Source organism: Danio aesculapii, chromosome 10, assembly GCF_903798145.1.
Source record: "Danio aesculapii chromosome 10, fDanAes4.1, whole genome shotgun sequence".
Taxonomy (NCBI): Eukaryota; Metazoa; Chordata; class Actinopteri; order Cypriniformes; family Danionidae; genus Danio; species Danio aesculapii.
In genome coordinates, this window is record NC_079444.1 from 2,120,393 (window position 1) to 2,138,692 (window position 18,300).

General features: G+C 39.7%; 1 protein-coding gene across 1 annotated transcript in view; it reads right to left on the reverse strand.

Annotated features, from left to right (window-relative positions):
- The window catches only part of sgsm1b (small G protein signaling modulator 1b), a 38,190-nt gene that overhangs the window by 17,832 nt on the left and 2,058 nt on the right, over nt 1–18,300 (reverse strand). Inside the window, exons 3-12 of the mRNA XM_056467395.1 lie at nt 17,212–17,287; nt 11,857–12,019; nt 8,912–9,064; nt 6,715–6,782; nt 6,481–6,623; nt 6,090–6,221; nt 5,883–6,004; nt 3,897–3,964; nt 1,503–1,666; nt 928–1,054 (exon numbers count right to left, since the gene is read on the reverse strand). Coding sequence (XP_056323370.1) covers nt 928–1,054; nt 1,503–1,666; nt 3,897–3,964; nt 5,883–6,004; nt 6,090–6,221; nt 6,481–6,623; nt 6,715–6,782; nt 8,912–9,064; nt 11,857–12,019; nt 17,212–17,287 — 1,216 coding nt within the window. The remainder of the gene's footprint in view (nt 1–927; nt 1,055–1,502; nt 1,667–3,896; nt 3,965–5,882; nt 6,005–6,089; nt 6,222–6,480; nt 6,624–6,714; nt 6,783–8,911; nt 9,065–11,856; nt 12,020–17,211; nt 17,288–18,300) is intronic.

The following is an 18,300-nucleotide window of genomic DNA, read 5'->3' on the forward strand; positions in this document are numbered from 1 at the left end:
GACACAGTTCCAGTTGGTGTTGATTGTCCTGCCTCTACAGATTTGGTAAGTAAGCGATCACTGGTCTTTGTTTGTTTATTCAGAGGCAAAGTTAGTTTGTGTCGTCAGCAGTACTCTTTTAGTTTATAAAGACATACCTTAGTCAAAATGATTCAGTTACTAAGTTTACAGTAGGTTAATATCACTACAATATTATGGACTGAAAGATCTGCTGTAAATGCTGCTCTCCGAATGTAAACGTAAACACCGCAATCAAACTATTACCGTCGTGTAGGTTTAAAAAAATTTACGCTGCATTTTGTGACGGGATAGTCTAACATTATACACACACGTCTTTAACGTACCGAGTTTATCTGTTACAGAGAAATGCAGAGATTTTATTTTCTCCCATTCGCCGTGTGATATCAGACATTGCATTAAAACTACACTCTTCCAGCAGTTCCTCGCATCCAATATCTCATTTGTCACGGGGGGCATGCATGAAATGTTCCTGAGTGAACGTGAAAGTGCTGAACTGCAGTTAAAGTGCACAAATTAATAATTTGCCAAATAATTTAATAACTGATGTCCATGTGAACACAGTCACCGTCTTTCTGCCCTGAGTCTGTGTGTTTGTTTTGCCTCTGTGAAAATCAGCACGTGCTCAAACGGAAACTCCTATTTTTATGCACATTTTTATCCACCTGCCCTCTTTCCCTCCCCCTACACTTCCACCCAAACCGAGCTGGACACACCCACTTTCCTGACATTGTCCAAACTAGAGGTGTGAAAACACCCTGCTGAGACAGAGGGGTTTCATGGCCCTTTAAACATTATATCAGTAGATAGTACTGATAGGACTAATAAAAGCAGATTCTAATGTCTGGTCTGATAATAAATGGCTTGTATGAAACCGCAGAATTGAAGAGCAACATCATGTGAACATACCGAACTCTTGACTGCCTGGGTATATAATCCGGAACACATAATCAGTGGCCTCATCTTCATCCTTGTCAGAGAAAGACTCACAGGATCCATGCGGACTCCTTTTACGCAGTTTTGGAAACACTTTTCCCTGGAGGAGGAGTATAAAACAGTCTGTAAAACATACTTTTGTTGCATTATTCATTCATTCAGTCATTTTCCTTTATTATTCTGGGGTCGCCACAGTGGAATGAACCACCAACTGATCCACCATATGTTTTATGCAGCGGATGCCCTTCCAGCTGCAACCCATCACTGGGAAACATCCATACAAACTCATTCACACACATACACTAGGGTCAATTTAGCTTACCCAATTCATCTATACCGCATGTCTTTGGACTTGTGGGGGAAACCGAAGCACACGGATGAAACCCACGCGAACACGGGGAGAACAACTCCACACAGAAATGCCAACTGACCCGGCCGAGGCTCGAACCAGCAGCCTTCTTGCTGTGTGGTGTTTGTGCTACCCACTGTGCCACCGTGATGCCCCTTTGTTGCATTAAGTATTATTAAATGAATAGTGTTTGGCAAACCTTTCCTCTTTGGGACCACAGAGGAGGATCCAGTTGTCCATGAGGAAGGAGACCTGTTTCCAGACAGGTGAGGAACTGGAGCAGGTGTCCTCCTTTTGGGAAACGAAACGGAGGCCTTTGGATCCCGTCTTGACTGACCAGAACCACAGTACCCCCACTGTCCACTAAACACATTCAGAGAGAACTTGTTACGTGAGTTATGGAAAAATCACTTTTATAATTGGCTTAAACGCAGTTGTGTGTCAGCAGTGTGTGGATATGTCCAACTTCTAATGGTAAACATTAATTAATTCAATTTGGTATAATCACACTTGACATAAACAGTCTGCAGAAACACTGTGATTGATATTCTCGCTTTGTACGTGTCATCAGAGGGGGAAAGCCCCGCCCACTAATTACCATCTCTTCCTCATTAGCTTAAACAGCCCTGAGTGAGAAGCAGCCGTCTGTCCATTAGAGTTCTGAATCTGCAACATGTAGGCATTTATAGCTCCACCCCTTTTTAAAAGAGGGCTGGGAACACAATCTCATTTGAATTTAAAGCGACAGTAACAAAAATGGCACCATTAGGACCAAAGCCTTAAAGGGGCAGTTTTAAAGAGGTATAACGAATTATGTATAGGTTATTTTAAGCTGAAACTTCACACACACACTCTGGGGACATCAGAGACTTAATTTACATCTTGTAAAAAGGTCCATGTGACGCCATATTAGGAACGTGATGTAATAACGACAATAACCGACCCTTTAGAAATACAAAAACAATATGTTATGACAAGATACATCATATAACTCAGGATATCAGCCACAATAAGCGCCTCCTCCGCGGTAATACAACGGTAAATAAAACAGTCGCCATGCCAACTTTCTACTATAAACACTGCCCCTCCTTCGAGCTCTTCTGATTGGTCCACTGCTTTTGGAGATTTTTCAACTTGACGTGTGCAGCACTTCGAAAAACGCGAGCATAATGGTCAAACACATCCGTCCAGCGCATGTTTACAATGAAAAACAATAGATAAGTAGGGAAAATGCATTCTGTGTGAACAGCCCATATCTCCTCCTGTGCTTCAGCCTCTGTCTGCCACATTCCAGTGCTCTACATCCACGCAGCTAGATAAATGTCCTCTTGCAGATCAGAGGAAATCACTGAGGCATCACTGCGCTGTATTTTAGTAATGTAACTTTACTGTCGCATTGGTTAAGTTTGGTAAGCTGTCTTGCACAGGACATTGGTCTACTCTGGTTGTGTTTAACGGTGCTATATAAATAAACCTGGCACTGACATCTACTGTTTTCCTTTGATGATTTCTTTAAAGGTGCCATTGAATAGAAAACTGTATAGCTAGGGATAGTTAAGACCGGGGATATGGGTGGGGTGGTTGAGCAATCAGTAGAGATGGAGGGGTGGGGGATGGTATGGGTTGGTGGTAAGGAGGGGGGGGGGGGGGTCTTGTTTGCTTTGTTGGTGCTGTGTATGGATAATTTATTTTTAAATATATATATATATATATTGTATACACATAGTATTTAAATAAATGATTACCTTTATAATTATATTAAAATTTCTGATTAATTTATTCATTCTTCTTCAGCGTAGTTCCTTATTTTTCAGGGGTCACCACAGCGGAATGAACCGCCGGATGTCCTTCCAGCTACAACCCACTACTGGGAAACATCCATACACACTCATTCACTCACATACACTCATGCACTACAGCCAATTTAGTCCCCTATAGTGCATGTGTTTGGACTGTGGGGGAAACCGGAGCACCCAGAGGAAACCCACACCAACACTGGGAGAACATGCAAACTCCACATAGAAATGCCAACTGCCCCAGCCGGGACTCAAACCAGCGACCTTCTTACTGTGAGGCAACAGTGCTACCCACTGAGCCAAAAATTGTGGTTATGTAGCTATAGACATTTGATATGAAATGACTATTCGTTTAATTGAGTAATTGCCTAAATGTACTATAAATGTAAATGTACTATGGTTGGGGTTAGACCAAGGATGGGCAAACTCGATCCTGGAGGGCCGGTGTCCCTGCATAGTTTTGCTCCAACCCTAATCAAACACACCTGCTTGTAGCTTTCTAGTGATCTTGAAGACACTAATTAGGGTGGTCAGGTGTGTTTGATTAGTGTTGGAGCAAAACTCTGCAGGGATACCGGCCCTCCAGTATTAAGTTTGCCCATGCCTGGTCTAGAATGTGGGTTAAGTTTAGGGTTACTTACATATAGTTATGCATGATTTGTTGTAGTTACTATAGTAAGTACTAAACTAAATTTAAAGTGTTACCGTACTTTGTTCCATTTTAAGAACTTTGATTGTTTGTTGTTTCACATGTCAGGTTTTATGGGGCTAAATGTGTTAGGTGTCGATATATTCACCTTGCTGATGGCAGTGCAGATAAACGATTTCCTCTAGACGGATGGTCATCGCAAAATCCCAATAAACACTATGGAGAAAATAAAGAGACAGCATAATGGTCTTAAAATATTTTCATTTGCACAACCACACTGAATATATCTTCATCATCATCATCATCATAATCATCATCATCATCGGAGATCACGGTAGTTCAGCTTGTCCTTCACGCACTGAAATTCCTCCAGATTCCTTCAATCTTTTAATGATGTTCTGCACTGTTGAAGGTGAAATGTCCAAATGTCTTCCTCTCTTTCTTTGAGGAACATTGTTTTTAAACATTTCAATCATTTTCCCACGTATTTGTTGGCAAACTGGTGATCCTCGGCCCATCTTTGCTCCTGAAAGACTAGACCTTTCTTGGATGCTGCTTTTGTACCAAATCATAACTACAATCACCTGTTGACATCACCTGATTCACATCACATCATTATTTCAGCAGTTTACCTGATTACTGCCCTAAACTGCTCCTGTCACAACTTTTGTTGAAATGTGTTGCAAGAATCAAAATTGGAATACGTGTTATTATTTAATAATAATAATAATCATGAGGAACCCATTAGTTAATGTTTGTTGTATTGTCTGCAATCAAAATACAAGTCAAAGTAAACTTTTTTATTTGCGTTTTCCATACTGTCCCAAATTTTTCTGATTTGGGGTTGTCCCTGCTGAAAAAAACAGCTTAAACCAGCCTAGGCTGGTTAGCTGGTTTTAGCTGGTTGACCAGCCTGGTTTTAGAGGGGTTTTGGCCATTTCCAGGCTGGTTTCCAGCCATTCCGGGTCTTAGCTGGTCAGGCTGGAAGATGACCAGCTAAAACCAGCTTGACCAGCCTAACCAGGCTGGGAGCCCAGCCAAAACCAGCTATGTCCAGCTTAAACCAGACTGGTCAAGGTGGTTTTAGCTGGTCGTTTTCCAGCCTGACCAGCTAAGACCAGGCTGGAAATGGCTGGAAACCAGCCTGGAAATGGCCAAAACACCTCTAAAACCAGTCAACCAGCTAAAACCAGCCAACCAGCTTAGGCTGGCTTAAGCTGTTTTTTCAGCAGGGACAACTTAACAAAAACGCTAAAACTTTACCCACTGCGCCACCGTGATGCCAGATAAAGGAAGTTTTTACAGTATTTCTTATAATAATTTTAACCTAATTTCTTTAACCTAATTACCTTAATTAACCTAGTTTAGCCTTCAAATGTCACGTTAAGCTGAATACTAGTATCTTTAAAAAATAATCGTCAAATATTATGTGCTGTCATCATGTTATTAGAAGTGAGTGATTAAAACTATCATGTTTATAAATGTGTTGAAAACTCTCCGTTGATAATAATTCAGGGGTGCTGATAATAATTCAGCTGTATATTGCATGGACTATTATCACGATAACAATAATTGTGCTATATATCATACTGTATACCTGTGTGTTCTCTGTGCAGGTGTTGTGGAAGCGTGTGTTCTTCATGGGCTGAAGCGACATGTTCCATGTTCCATGTGCTTACTAAAGTAATTACAATGAGTTATGCATAATTGCATATAACTAACTCTAACCCGCATTTTCCAACCCCAACCATATAGCAAGTAAATTAATTAATATTACTCAGCAGTCAAATAAACAATTACACTCTAACTTGGTCACCTTTAAATAAAGCGTAACCAATAATACGACTTTTGATTTAAACATGTTATTAGGCATTAACTAACAAATTCAGCTAAGATTAATAAATGCTTTAGTAGTTGTCATTACACTGACTTTAGTTAAATTAACTTGTCTTACTTTTTTGTTAGACAAGAAGTATTAAAGTTAAGTGTTAAAGTATTACTGCAACAATTAGAATATTCTTAAAACACTTTCTAAATAATAAATCATTATTCAAGGTATTCAAGGGCCCAGGATATCAATATGCTTATAATCACGATATAAACAGAGTAATTGAATATGTACATTATGCATCACCTCTTTTCATAATCAAACTCAGTGTTTCCGTTCATCAGCTGGTTCGGCGTCCATTTCAGCGTCATGAGATCCGCCGTCTGGTGTAAAGAAAGGTATCCTGGGATTGCTTCCATGTCGTCTGTCTGAAAGAGCAGATTTATTGCCACACTTTCATTAAAATATCATATCTCTGCAAAAAATCACAGTAGCATTTCACGGCTGACTTACCGGCTGCACGAGGACATTGTTCTTCCCGAAGAGCAGCGTGGCCCTGGAGTTTTGATGAAGAGATTCGACGTAATCCCGAGCCCAGAGCGAAGGCCTGTCATCCATACTGCCGCTCGACTGCCTCTTCTGAATCTAGAAAACATTTCATATATAACATGGATATCCATATAAAACAGTTCATCTCACCGCTGTACAATAGAGACTCTCTACTGAATTTATGAAGTGATGTTGAACAGATTCAGGAATTTTTCACAGCATTTCCTATAATTCTTCTGGAGAAAGTCTTATTCCTGCATTTAAAGCAGCATCAGCCTCGCTTTCTGATTCGAGAATTGAAAACTGCACAATCTCATGGCCTCAATCCAAGCATTAAATATGAGATGTGTCTTACGAGAGCCGGGCGTTTAGTGGGCGAGTCCTGTCGGCAGTGTCCGCTGTGAATGCGGTGTCTCTGCACCAGTTCATCAGCTGACGGATCCGTCCAGAAGTGATTGGCTGTCTTTGCTTTGGTGTACTCCAGCGCGCAGGGACCCACTGAAAGGAAGACCATCACAACATCTCAATTGGAAAATGACAAGATGCTGTACAACCGCTGAAACATCATTCAAAGTAATGAAGCTGATACCCAGCAAAGACGCAAGGATCGGGCCGTCAACTGGATCCCGCAGAAGAGCTTCTCTTTCGTAAAACTTACTGGAGTACAATAAAATAAAAACAAAAGAACTTACTGAAACACATCGAGACAGTGACATACATTCAAACATGTCTCATTATTGGATCTTAATCTGCCAAGAAACCATAAAATCTGCACAAAAACAGGATTAAATATACAAAATAATTAGATTATGTAAATAATTTGCATATTTGCCTGTGTATACATGCATTGACATTACAATTTGAACGCCATCCACGCTTATGTCTTTTTTTCATAATCCCGAGGTCTCCATAATCCTAGACTAGGCCGTATCCTGAGCAGATGCTGTGGCGGTCGTGGAGGAGCGGAGAGCATGAGGCTTATTCCTGAAAAGACCCCAGTGACGAGTCTTCGCATTGATCTCGTGGGCCAGCCTGAACACCCACCAGTGAATTACTCACATCTTCTCCAGCCCCCGGCGCCTAGACTGCAGCTCTGCACAAGAAGTTTGGCCATAGGAGAAATGGTCGTGAGCCTGGTGTCTCTCGAGTGTTCACTTTGGTCAATTGGTGAAGTTTGTTCCTCACCACTGCCGCCACTGGCTTGCTTGGTTTGGGACTTGTGGAGCTGCGCATCGATGGATTTGCTCAGTGTTTGGACTTTCAGCAGTGAAAATTAAACCACACTGAACTGAGCTAAACTAAGCTTCAACTCTGAAAACTGGACTGACGGTTTCAGTTCACAAGAACTTCAGTGTTAAGCGGCTTTGACACAATCTACATTGTAAAAGCGCTATATGAATTAAGATGAATTGAATTTAATTGATTGAGTTACAGCACTCTCCACTCTGTAAAATATGGGTAACACCCCTCAATTAAAGTGATGTAGTTGCACACGTCCCACGCGCTTACTATAGTAACTACAATGCATAATTACAAGTAACTAACCTTATAAACCTAACCCACATTCTAACCACAATCATGTACACCAGGGCTATTCAATTGGCGGCCCACGGACCACATGCGGCCCAGAATCAACCTCCGAGCGGCCCAGCCCATGGTTCCGCCTATAGATAATAAATTAATATATATTATTCATTAATTGTTATTTAATATATTATATTAATATTAATATAAAGTATTTATTATGTCTATGGTCCCGCCAAAAACGCAAATACCTACGTAAATTACGTAGCCTGCAACACGCAAACAATACAGAGCGTGCCCAATTGGAAGCGGTGTGCCTGGGCACGGTTCACTCGGGCTCAGGCGCGGTACACTTGCAGGGTGCTAAGCGTACCTGAGCCCGAAACTAAAGACGAGACGTGACTTTTAAGGGCCTGTTTCATATAAATTTATTAATCATTCTTACTGTTTAATCAACGCAAACTGTCGTAGATTATTAAAGATGCAAACCCCTCACTGCACCTTTAGCAAACCTCATAATTTCGGCAGTATAAGGATTTTATGATTGTTTATGAGCGTCAGAAGTGGCTGATCTGTTCGGCGAAATATTTGACTGCGTGTCACTGCATCCTAAAACACTAAAACGATATAACAATATAAAGAAATCTTGACTGTGCTGAGCGAGAGCGCTTCTTAAACTGAACAGCGCATCATCAATGACGTAAGCATGCTCAGGCCCGAATGCAACGTGAGTGTTGGCCGTCTGGGGAGACGGGAGGGGGGACAAGCGTGCTTCAGCCCAGTTCAAGGCAGCTGTACATCGTGTGAGTACACCGTCAGATTCTGTGAATTCAGCTCTTTTTGTATGCACCTTTTGCTCTGCAAACTGACCAAAGTTAAAAGAGAAACAAGAATAAACCTTATGTTTTTCAATACATTTGTTTTGTGTTGGTTTTAAAATTTGTCCATATGAGCTGCTTTGCCGCTAAAATGACTGGCCCAGCTAACCTTCTTGGTTTGACAATCTGGCCCAACTAAATTTGTAATTGAATAGCCCTGATGTACACTATATTAGGTGTGTATTTATTATAGTTTAGTCCAAAGTACAACCTGGTTTTGTTTTTGTTATTTTAAGTTGAACCGAAGCATTTCAATTAATTAATCGTCTATAAAAACAATATTTTACCTTTAAGTCAATGTTATGAAAGGGAAAGACACAGCAGTTTGACTGTTTTCAGTGTGGTCTGCATCAACACAACATCGGTCATTATTGAATTGTTCACCTGCTGTTCTCCACCAGGTACAGGACGATCTTGTCCAGCAGCTTCTGTGTGAGCGCGGTGCGGATCCAGAGGTGTTTGATGGCCAGAGGAGACAGGTTTGGTGGCCTGGGCTGCTTTCGGACACTCTCCTGACTCATCTGACTCTGATTTTGTCTTGTGTTGGGAAAATTAAAAACATAATTACTGAAAAACAGACTCGCTCGGACCATACGCTTTACAGTCAAATGCAGGATTCATTAGTGCACAATAATATACTTTCAAACCAGCAGAAATATTGGTAACACTCTACAATAAGGCTATATATAAATATATAATAATTACATTTACATTTACATTTAGCAGACATTTTTATCCAAAGCGACTTACAAATGAGGACAAGGAAGCAATTTACACAACTATAAGAGCAGCAGTGAATAAGTGCTATAGACAAGTTTCAGGTGTGTAAAGTCTAAGAAGCAAAGCATTAGTAATGTGTTTTTTTGGAGAGAGAGTCCAGTTAGTGGTATAGCCAGAGAGGCAGTTAAGATTAGGAAGGAAAGTGGAGACTAAACAGTTGAGTTTTTAGTCGTTTCTTGAAGACAGCAAGTGACTCTGCTGTTCTGATGCAGTTAGGGAGTTCATTCCACCAACTGGGCAGATTGAATGCGAGAGTTCGGGAAAGTGATTTCTTCCCTCTTAGGGATGGAACCACGAGGCGACGTTCATTCACAGAACGCAAGTTTCTGGAGGGCACATATATCTGCAGAAGTGAGAGCAGATAAGAAGGAGCAAAGCCAGAGGTCGCTTTGTAAGCAAACATCAGAGCTTTGAATTTGATGCGAGCAGCAACTGGCAGCCAGTGCAAACGGGTGAGTAGCGGAGTGACATGTGCTCTTTTGGGTTCATCAAAGACCACTCGTGCTGCTGCGTTCTGAAGCAGCTGAAGAGGTTTGATAGAGTTAGCTGGAAGCCCGGCTAGTAGAGAGTTGCAATAGTCCAGTTTGGAGAGAACAAGAGCTTGAACAATGAGTTGAGCTGCATGTTCAGATATGAAGGGTCGGACCTTTCTGATGTTATAGAGTGCGAATCTGCAAGATCGAGCAGTTCTAGAAATGTGCTCAGAGAAGTTTAGTTGGTCATCAATCGTTACTCCAAGGCTTTTTACCATTTTGGATGCAGTAATGGTTGCTCCATCCATCTGGATTGAAAAGTTATGGTGTAGAGTCGGGTTGGCAGAAACTTCAAGCATTTCCGTTTTCGCGAGGTAATAATATAAATAAATTTTAATATAAATATAAATTCAGCAAGTGCTATTTAATGAGACGTTTATGAAACTCATTTTTCAACAGTTCATTCATTCATTCCTTTCCCTTTATTAATACAGGGTCGCTACAGCGGAATGAACCGCTAACTTATCCAGCATATGTTTTATCCAGCTGCAACCCATCTCTGGGAAATATCCAAACACACTCACACACTACAGACAATTTAGCCTACCCAATTCCCCTATAGCGCATGTGTTTGGACTGTGGAGGAAACCCACGCCAACACGGGGAGAACAAGCAAACTCCACACAGAAATGCCAACTGACCCAGCCGAGGTTCAAACCAGCGACCTTCTTGCTGTGAGGCGACAGCACTACCTACTGCGTCACTGTGTCGCCCCATTTTTGGGTTCTTTGTCCAAAAATAACTAATTTATACGAATTTTATAACTTATATTAAAAAGTACAAATGTTTTAAAGCTAATAAAATTGACCTCAAAAATCATTTTTAAAAATGTATAAATTATTAATTTATTTATTTTTCTTGTTTTGTTTTTTGTGTCTATGTTGTGGTTTACTGTTTTGTAAGTTGTAAACATGTTTGAATATTAATTTTTTAAAAGTAGAGAGTAGAATTGTCAGTGCAATAGCCTAGTGGGCTGACATATGGTGTAGTAGCACTTCAGGGCGTCCCGAGTTCGAATCCCGGCTCGTGGACATTTCCCATCCCTACCCCCTCTCTCTCTCCTACTTCGCTTCCTGTCTGAAACACTGTCCTATCCGCTTAATAAAGGCAAAAAGGCCAAAATAAATCTTTAAAAAAAAAAGTAGAGAGTAAAATTAACAGTTTTTTAATAATTAAGTAAAAAACGAAAAACAAATAATAAAAAGTTTATCGCAACCAAAATAAAAGAAACAAGACTTTCTCCAGATGACAAAATATAATAGCAAATACTGTAAAAATGTCCTTTCTCTGACAAAAGGAATACAAATTTCGTTGGAGGACATGTCATTTTGTTTAAAAATAATCAAATTCAAGAGTTCCCTCTTAGATATGCTTGGCGTTCATAGCAGGTTTGCCATGCTGTCCCGGGAGAGAACCCTGAGCTCGGAGATACTTGAGCCCGAGGCTCCCGCCCGGTCAATAAGCATATCAGGAGATCCGAGATCAGGTAGGTCTCAAGAGCTCCCCTTTTACAAGGGAGGAAAAGGAGGAGATGGGGTGGAAGGGGGGATTCTTCCAAAACAAAGTTAGAGTAGTAGGGGGAAAACGATCCATTTATAGTAAACTAGGATCACTCTGATTGGAATATTACTGATTACAGATGAGAAGCCAGTCGTGCTCAATCATATCACACGCTCCTCTCGAAATTAGCTTAAGAAACTTCACGTAATAGCATGAATACAGAGCACTAACAATATTTATCATTGAATATTTCATTCACACACACTCCAAAAAGGATGTTTGCTGTTTGTTTAAACTCCTTGTTTAAAATGAGCTAAAGCAACACAATTCTTGGGTTTTTTAGGTGGGCAACTCAATTGCTTTATGTTCAATCCACTTAAATTTGTAAAAACAAATCAACGTAATTCCTTCATGTTGTATAGCACCTTTGAAAAAAAATGGCACAGACAACGAAAACAAACGATCCAGACACATGTGAATTTAACCAAAGCATTGAAAGTGAGCGCTCTTTCTCACTTGTTCTCGATGATTTGTTCCAGCTCCTGCACCTTTCGGCACAGATCCTCCGCCGGTGGAAACATCTTGCCCACCTTCATGAACAGAGCCGCCAGTTTGTTGCTGCGCAGGAACCCAGCGGCCCGTCGCTTCAGCCCATGAAGAACACACGCTTCCACAACACCTGCGCAGAGAACACACAGGTATACAGTGTGATATATAGCACAATTATTGTTATCGTGATAATAGGTCATGCAATTGTTACATGCCAGCACTTATTTGGTTATTTTATTGTTCATTATTGTGTCTCATCATGTGTTTCTGTCTGTCACCCAGTCCACTTCCCTACTTGCTCCGCCTACTCCCATCTCTGATTGGCTGTTTCACTTGTTGTTGCTACAACCAATCACAACTCCCCTGCTACCTGATTGGTTGCTACTCTGCCCAAGTTCCAGCCAATCCCAGCTTGCCACCTGGCCTTTAAAAAGGATTTCAGTTTGTTAGTTCAGGAGCAGAATCTCTGACTCTGTTTGACACTTTGCTCTATTGATTGTTGTATTGTGGCTTGTTTGTTCGGTGTGCTTGGTTAGTGGTTGATAGTTGGTTTCTCAGTATTGTTGGTCATTGTTTAATTTACACTTTGTTATTGTTGTTCAAGTTTGTTGCAGTCTGTTCTTACCTTTTGATTCGCCATATCTTCCCTAACCTCATGTTTCCCTGTGAGTTTAGAAAGACTGGTAGGTAAGTACGTCACGTGACATGCATATCAGTATGTAGATTAACATTTGTCTAGACACACCAGGTAAGAGGGTGTGTGCCAACCATTGTATTTTATGTTTAATGTCTTAGTCAGTGTAGATTAGATAGGACGTCATTGACGTTGAAGATTTCTTTCATATCTTTTGTTTATTAGATTAGGTTTAGAGGGGATTTGTTGTGAATAAGACTGTTTGGTTCTTTTATTTAGCACCGCCCATATAGCCAGTCTTTCTAACATTTCATTTTTTTATTGTCTTTAACCTTGTATATTTTGTAAATACCTCACTCACTGATTCACCCTCAATTTTTGTAAATAAAATCACGTATTTCTCCACTTATTTCTGCTGTCCATCCTTATCACAATTTGGTTTTGAGTTTTTTGCATTAACCAATTCCTCAGTTAAATGTGCAACCCCACGCTCCTAGACAAAAAGGGGTTGTAACAGCAATATACAGCTGAATTATTATCAGCACCCCTGAATTATCATCAACGGAGAGTTTTTAACACATTTCTAAAGATGATAGTTTTTATCACTCACTTCTAATAAGACGATGACAGCACATAATATTTGACGATTATTTTTTTAAAGATACTAGTATTCAGCTTAATGTGACATTTGAAGGCTTAACTAGGGTAATTAGGTTAAAGAAATTAGGTTAAAATTATTATAAGAAATACTGTAAAAACTTTCTTTCTCTGGCATCACGGTGACGCAGTGGGTAGCACGATCGCCTCACAGCAAGAAGGTCACTGGTTCGAGTCCTGCCTGTTGGCATTTCAGTGTGGAGCTTACATGCTCTCCCTGTGCTAGCGTGGGTTTCCTCCGGGTGCTCCGGTTTCCCCCACAGTCCAAACACATGCGCTATAGGGGAATTGAATAAGCTAAATTGGCCGTAGTGTATGAGTGTGCCACCTCAGGAATGAAAAAATATAGGTACCATTACTTACCAAAGCATGTCGTGCAAGTAGAGTAAAGGTATCTGTTTGAGTATGAGTAAAAGCAGCCCTCCTAAAATCCCTTAAGAGTAGTGAGTAGTGAATGTCTTACACCACTGGGTACAGTACAGCACTGAACACCGCACGAACGCAGCCTGTGACTCCTCGCTGTGTGTTTATTCACTCAGTTGCAGAAGTAAGTCAATAATCTGCTGTTGCGCCGTCAGGAACAGATTGTTAGATGGAGGTGCTTTGACGAACGGATATAATGTGTGCCATCAGTCAGACTCTCATAACCCATAACAGTAATGAGGTGTCCTTCAGCAGCCCACTCACCATACTGACACACACACACACACACACACACATCACTTTATTAAACACTACGGAGAGAAAGAGCACACTACAAGCTGCTTTACCAGGGAAAATGCTTATTCGTCACATGCAAAAGCTTTAAATGTTTATGTATATGCTAGAAAAGGGGTATTATAGTGAAAATAAAACTATAAATAACTATAAAATTAAAAGCATAAGATTGTAGTCACTCGAAATGGTCACTCTTTACAATAAGGTTTCATTAGCTTATGTTACTTAGTGTATTTTCTAATATGAACTAATAATAAACAATACTTTTAATAAGCATTTAATAATCATAGTTCGTCTAATGTGTTATTAAAATCCAGGGTTGTCCTGTGGGTTAACAGGAACTAACACTTCATACGTTCATTTTCCTTTGACTTAGTCCCTTTATTCATCAGGGGTCGCCACAGCGGAATGAACCGCCAACTATTCCAGCATATGTTTTATGCTCTTCCAGCTGCAACCCAGTACTGGGAAACACCCAATACTCTCTCATTCACACACACACACACACACACACACACACACACACACACACACACACTCATATACTAGTTCATAATTCACCAACTGTGCATGTGTTTGGACTGTGGGGGAAATCAGAGCACCCGGAGGAAACCCACGCCAACATGGGGGGAACGTGCAAACTCCACACAGAAATGCCAACTGGCCCAGCTGGGAGTCGAACCAGGGGTCTTCTTGCTGTGAGGCGACAGTGCTAACCACCGTGTCACCCCAGAACTAACAATGATTGACTGTATTAATATGTAATAAATGTAACATTAACTAATGCAACCTCATTGTAAACTGTGTGACCCGGTAAATAAATGTTCCCTCAAATGAAATATAAAAAATCTTTAACTTTCATTGTTCACTTACAAAACACAATAATATATATATATATATATATATATATATAATATATATATATATATATATATATATATATATATATATATATACATAAAATAATATTACATAACAAATATAATATATATATTACATAATAAATATAAAATACCAATAAAAAGATTTATAGTATGGTGATGATACTAAAATGATAGATATAATAAATAATAAAATAATATAAAAAATATTATAAAAAAAAAATAAATACACAAATTAATTACAATTATAAATTAAAATAATAATAATAATAATAATAATAATAAATTAAGCAAAATGCAACAGTTTTCATTTTCACGTAGTTGTGATATTAATAAATACACTGAAAAAAACATTAAATTAATAAATTAATAAAACTTTACTTAATTTAAAATCGAAACAAAATATAAAAAATGTCATTTAAAATACTTAAAGGGCACCTAGTTTACCTCTTTTTTATGATGTAATATTAATATTCTGATTCTTCTGAGTGTGCCAGTTTAGGTTCAGTTTAAAACACAATTCAGATTTGTTTATTATAATGTGTTAAAAAGTGTCATGTTGGGGCGTGTCCACAGCTCGCTGATTTAGGGGTGTGTTGCTTCACATGTAGATTAGTTTTGGCTTCCCGCCCAACGTAACAAGGGGGCGGGGCCATGAGCTCACCCGCTCTGCGTTTGCAACAGAGGCAGACTGAGAGGAGAGGATCAGCATTCAGTCGTACATGTACGACTCTGACACAGACCAAGCAGAGAGAACAAAATCATTTGTGTCTTTGTACAGTTTTACAGCCAACTGTGTGCTAGTTTCAAGCGCCGAGCTTGTACACAGAAACTAATAACCACGCACACTGAATTAACTTTGACTGAGGCACCGGATGCGCCGCTCGAAGCCGCGACACGGCACACCAGACACTCTCTGTGGCGCGGCAGAAACATGAAGTGTCCCGAATCGTTGCGCCACGCATTTTTGAATTCTAAACATAGGTTTCTGCAGCGGTCCGCGGTGCCGAGCCGTCGACTTGAGTGTACCCTGATAGAAACCGATGTTTAGAATTCTAAAACGCATGCTAGTTAAGATCACAGGGAGCTTCTGGGATCGCGAGAAATGCAAACGGCTGAAGTATAAGGTAGACTCAATGAGAAGTACACATGTTTGCAAACCTACCTAAAGATACAACCAATAATTCCGATTAGAGCGATAATGTGGAGAATATTGATCTTGTGTTGAGCCCAATGAGCCTTGCATCTAAAAATAGAGCTAGCATGTTCCTTTAGTGATATCGCTTCGACTCACGCTGAAAATGGCGGACGTGAATCAACAAACTGAGGATATGATGACGCGCCTGTCAATCAATATTAGTGGGCGGGGGGACCGCTCTCCTACGTAAAGTTGCGGTCGGTTTGAAAACCGCTCCAATTGGTCCACCGTTTTTATGTTGTTAAATTGAAAAAAAAGCACTGGGTGTGTTTATATCACCCCAATATGACGCTCTATACACCATACATGCACATATGTCTGTCCAAACAGCTTGAAAAGTAGATTTTTCACCATAGGTGCCCTTTAAAGTAAACATACAATACAAATAAAAATGTTAGTATCTTAATGATTCTACAATAACACTACTAACTATATGATATTGTGGAAATATAAATGTATATAATCTAGTTTCAAATGAACAATAATCTACACATAACTGAAAAGTTCTATTCTTTGGTTTTTGATTATATCATTTTATTAACAGCCCAGCCATGAGAGACATTAACCTTTGTCTTTCTGACTACTGGCTGAGCCAAAGTGATGCAAATGCTACGGTCAGGCTTTTAACGACTCTGCCTTTGTCTTTGGGTGATACTTTCAGGCCAAAGAAACCCCTTTTGTTGATTAACTCATCTGGTCAGTAGCTGGGCAGGTTTCAAACACCTACATGCAGGTTACCATGCTGACTCCAAAATTTAATTTGCATGCTTTGTTTAGACATTACCCCTCCCCCTAAGAAGACATTATAGACGGGACATCTTTGTCTTAATTCAGACTTAAAGCTCGCAGACTGCAGACCTCCAATAGGCTCTGCAGACACATGGACTTCTTGAAGACGCTGTATGACTGCAGATTAACCAACACGTCTCAATAAAGAAATTCTTCTGCTTGTTCAAGTCTCCTGGACTGGGCTCTCTCTATCTTCACTTCATTTATTTTTTACAACAATATAAAACTATATAATACAACAATAATACTACTACTAAACTAATGCACATATTTAAAAAAACCTACTAACAAGAATGATAATTATAATTAAATACAATAATTATCAATAAATATAGTAATTAATTACAATTCATTCATAATAATAATAAATCAAACAACATAGAATTTACTCAAATGCACATAAAATGAACATAATAATAATCTGAAAAAACTAAACATCATCTTACCGCAGAAAGATATTATGTGACTGCTGTCTTCATGCACAAACTTGCGTGTCACGGCCTCCTCCATGATCTGCTTGACCTGAAAATCCAACAAGGATTAATCCAACACACTGAAATAACTCCCCGCCCCCTACTCAATATTCCATTTCAGTTAAAGCACATCAACATACTGAAATAAAGCCCCGCCCCTTCTTAATATTCCGTTTCAGTTAAAGCACATCAACATACTGAAATAAAGCCCCGCCCCTTCTTAATATTCCATTTCAGTTAAAGCACATCAACATACTGAAATAAAGCCCCGCCCCCTACTCAATATTCCATTTCAGTTAAAGCACATCAACATACTGAAATAAAGCCCCGCCCCTTCTTAATATTCAGTTTAAGTTGGAAGTACATTAACACACTGAGATAAAGCCCCGCCCCCTACTCTGTTTAAGTTGGAACTATATCATCACACTGAAATAAAGCCCCGCCCCCTACTCAATATTCCATTTCAGTTGGAAGCACATCAACATACTGAAATAAATCCCCGCCCCCTACTCAATATTCCATTTCAGTTGGAAGTACATCATCACACTGAAATAAAGCCCTGCCCCCTACTCAATATCCATGTTAGTTGGAAGTACATCAACACTGAGATAAAGCCCCGCCCCCTACTCAATATTTCGTTTAAGTTGTAACTATATCATCACACTGAAATAAAGCCCCGCCCCTACTCAATATCCATTTCAGTTAAAGCACATCAACATACTGAAATAAAGCCCTGCCCCAACTCAATATTCCATTTCAATTGGAAGTACATCAACATACTGAAATAAAGCCCTGCCCCCTACTCATTATTCCATTTCAATTGGAAGTACATCAACATACTGAAATAAAGCCCTGCCCCAACTCAATATTCCATTTCAATTGGAAGTACATCAACATACTGAAATAAAGCCCTGCCCCAACTCAATATTCCATTTCAATTGGAAGTACATCAACATACTGAAATAAAGCCCCGCCCCCTACTCAATATTCCATTTCAGCTAAAGTACATCAACATACTGAAATAAAGTCCCGCCCCCTACTCAATTATCCATTTCAGCTAAA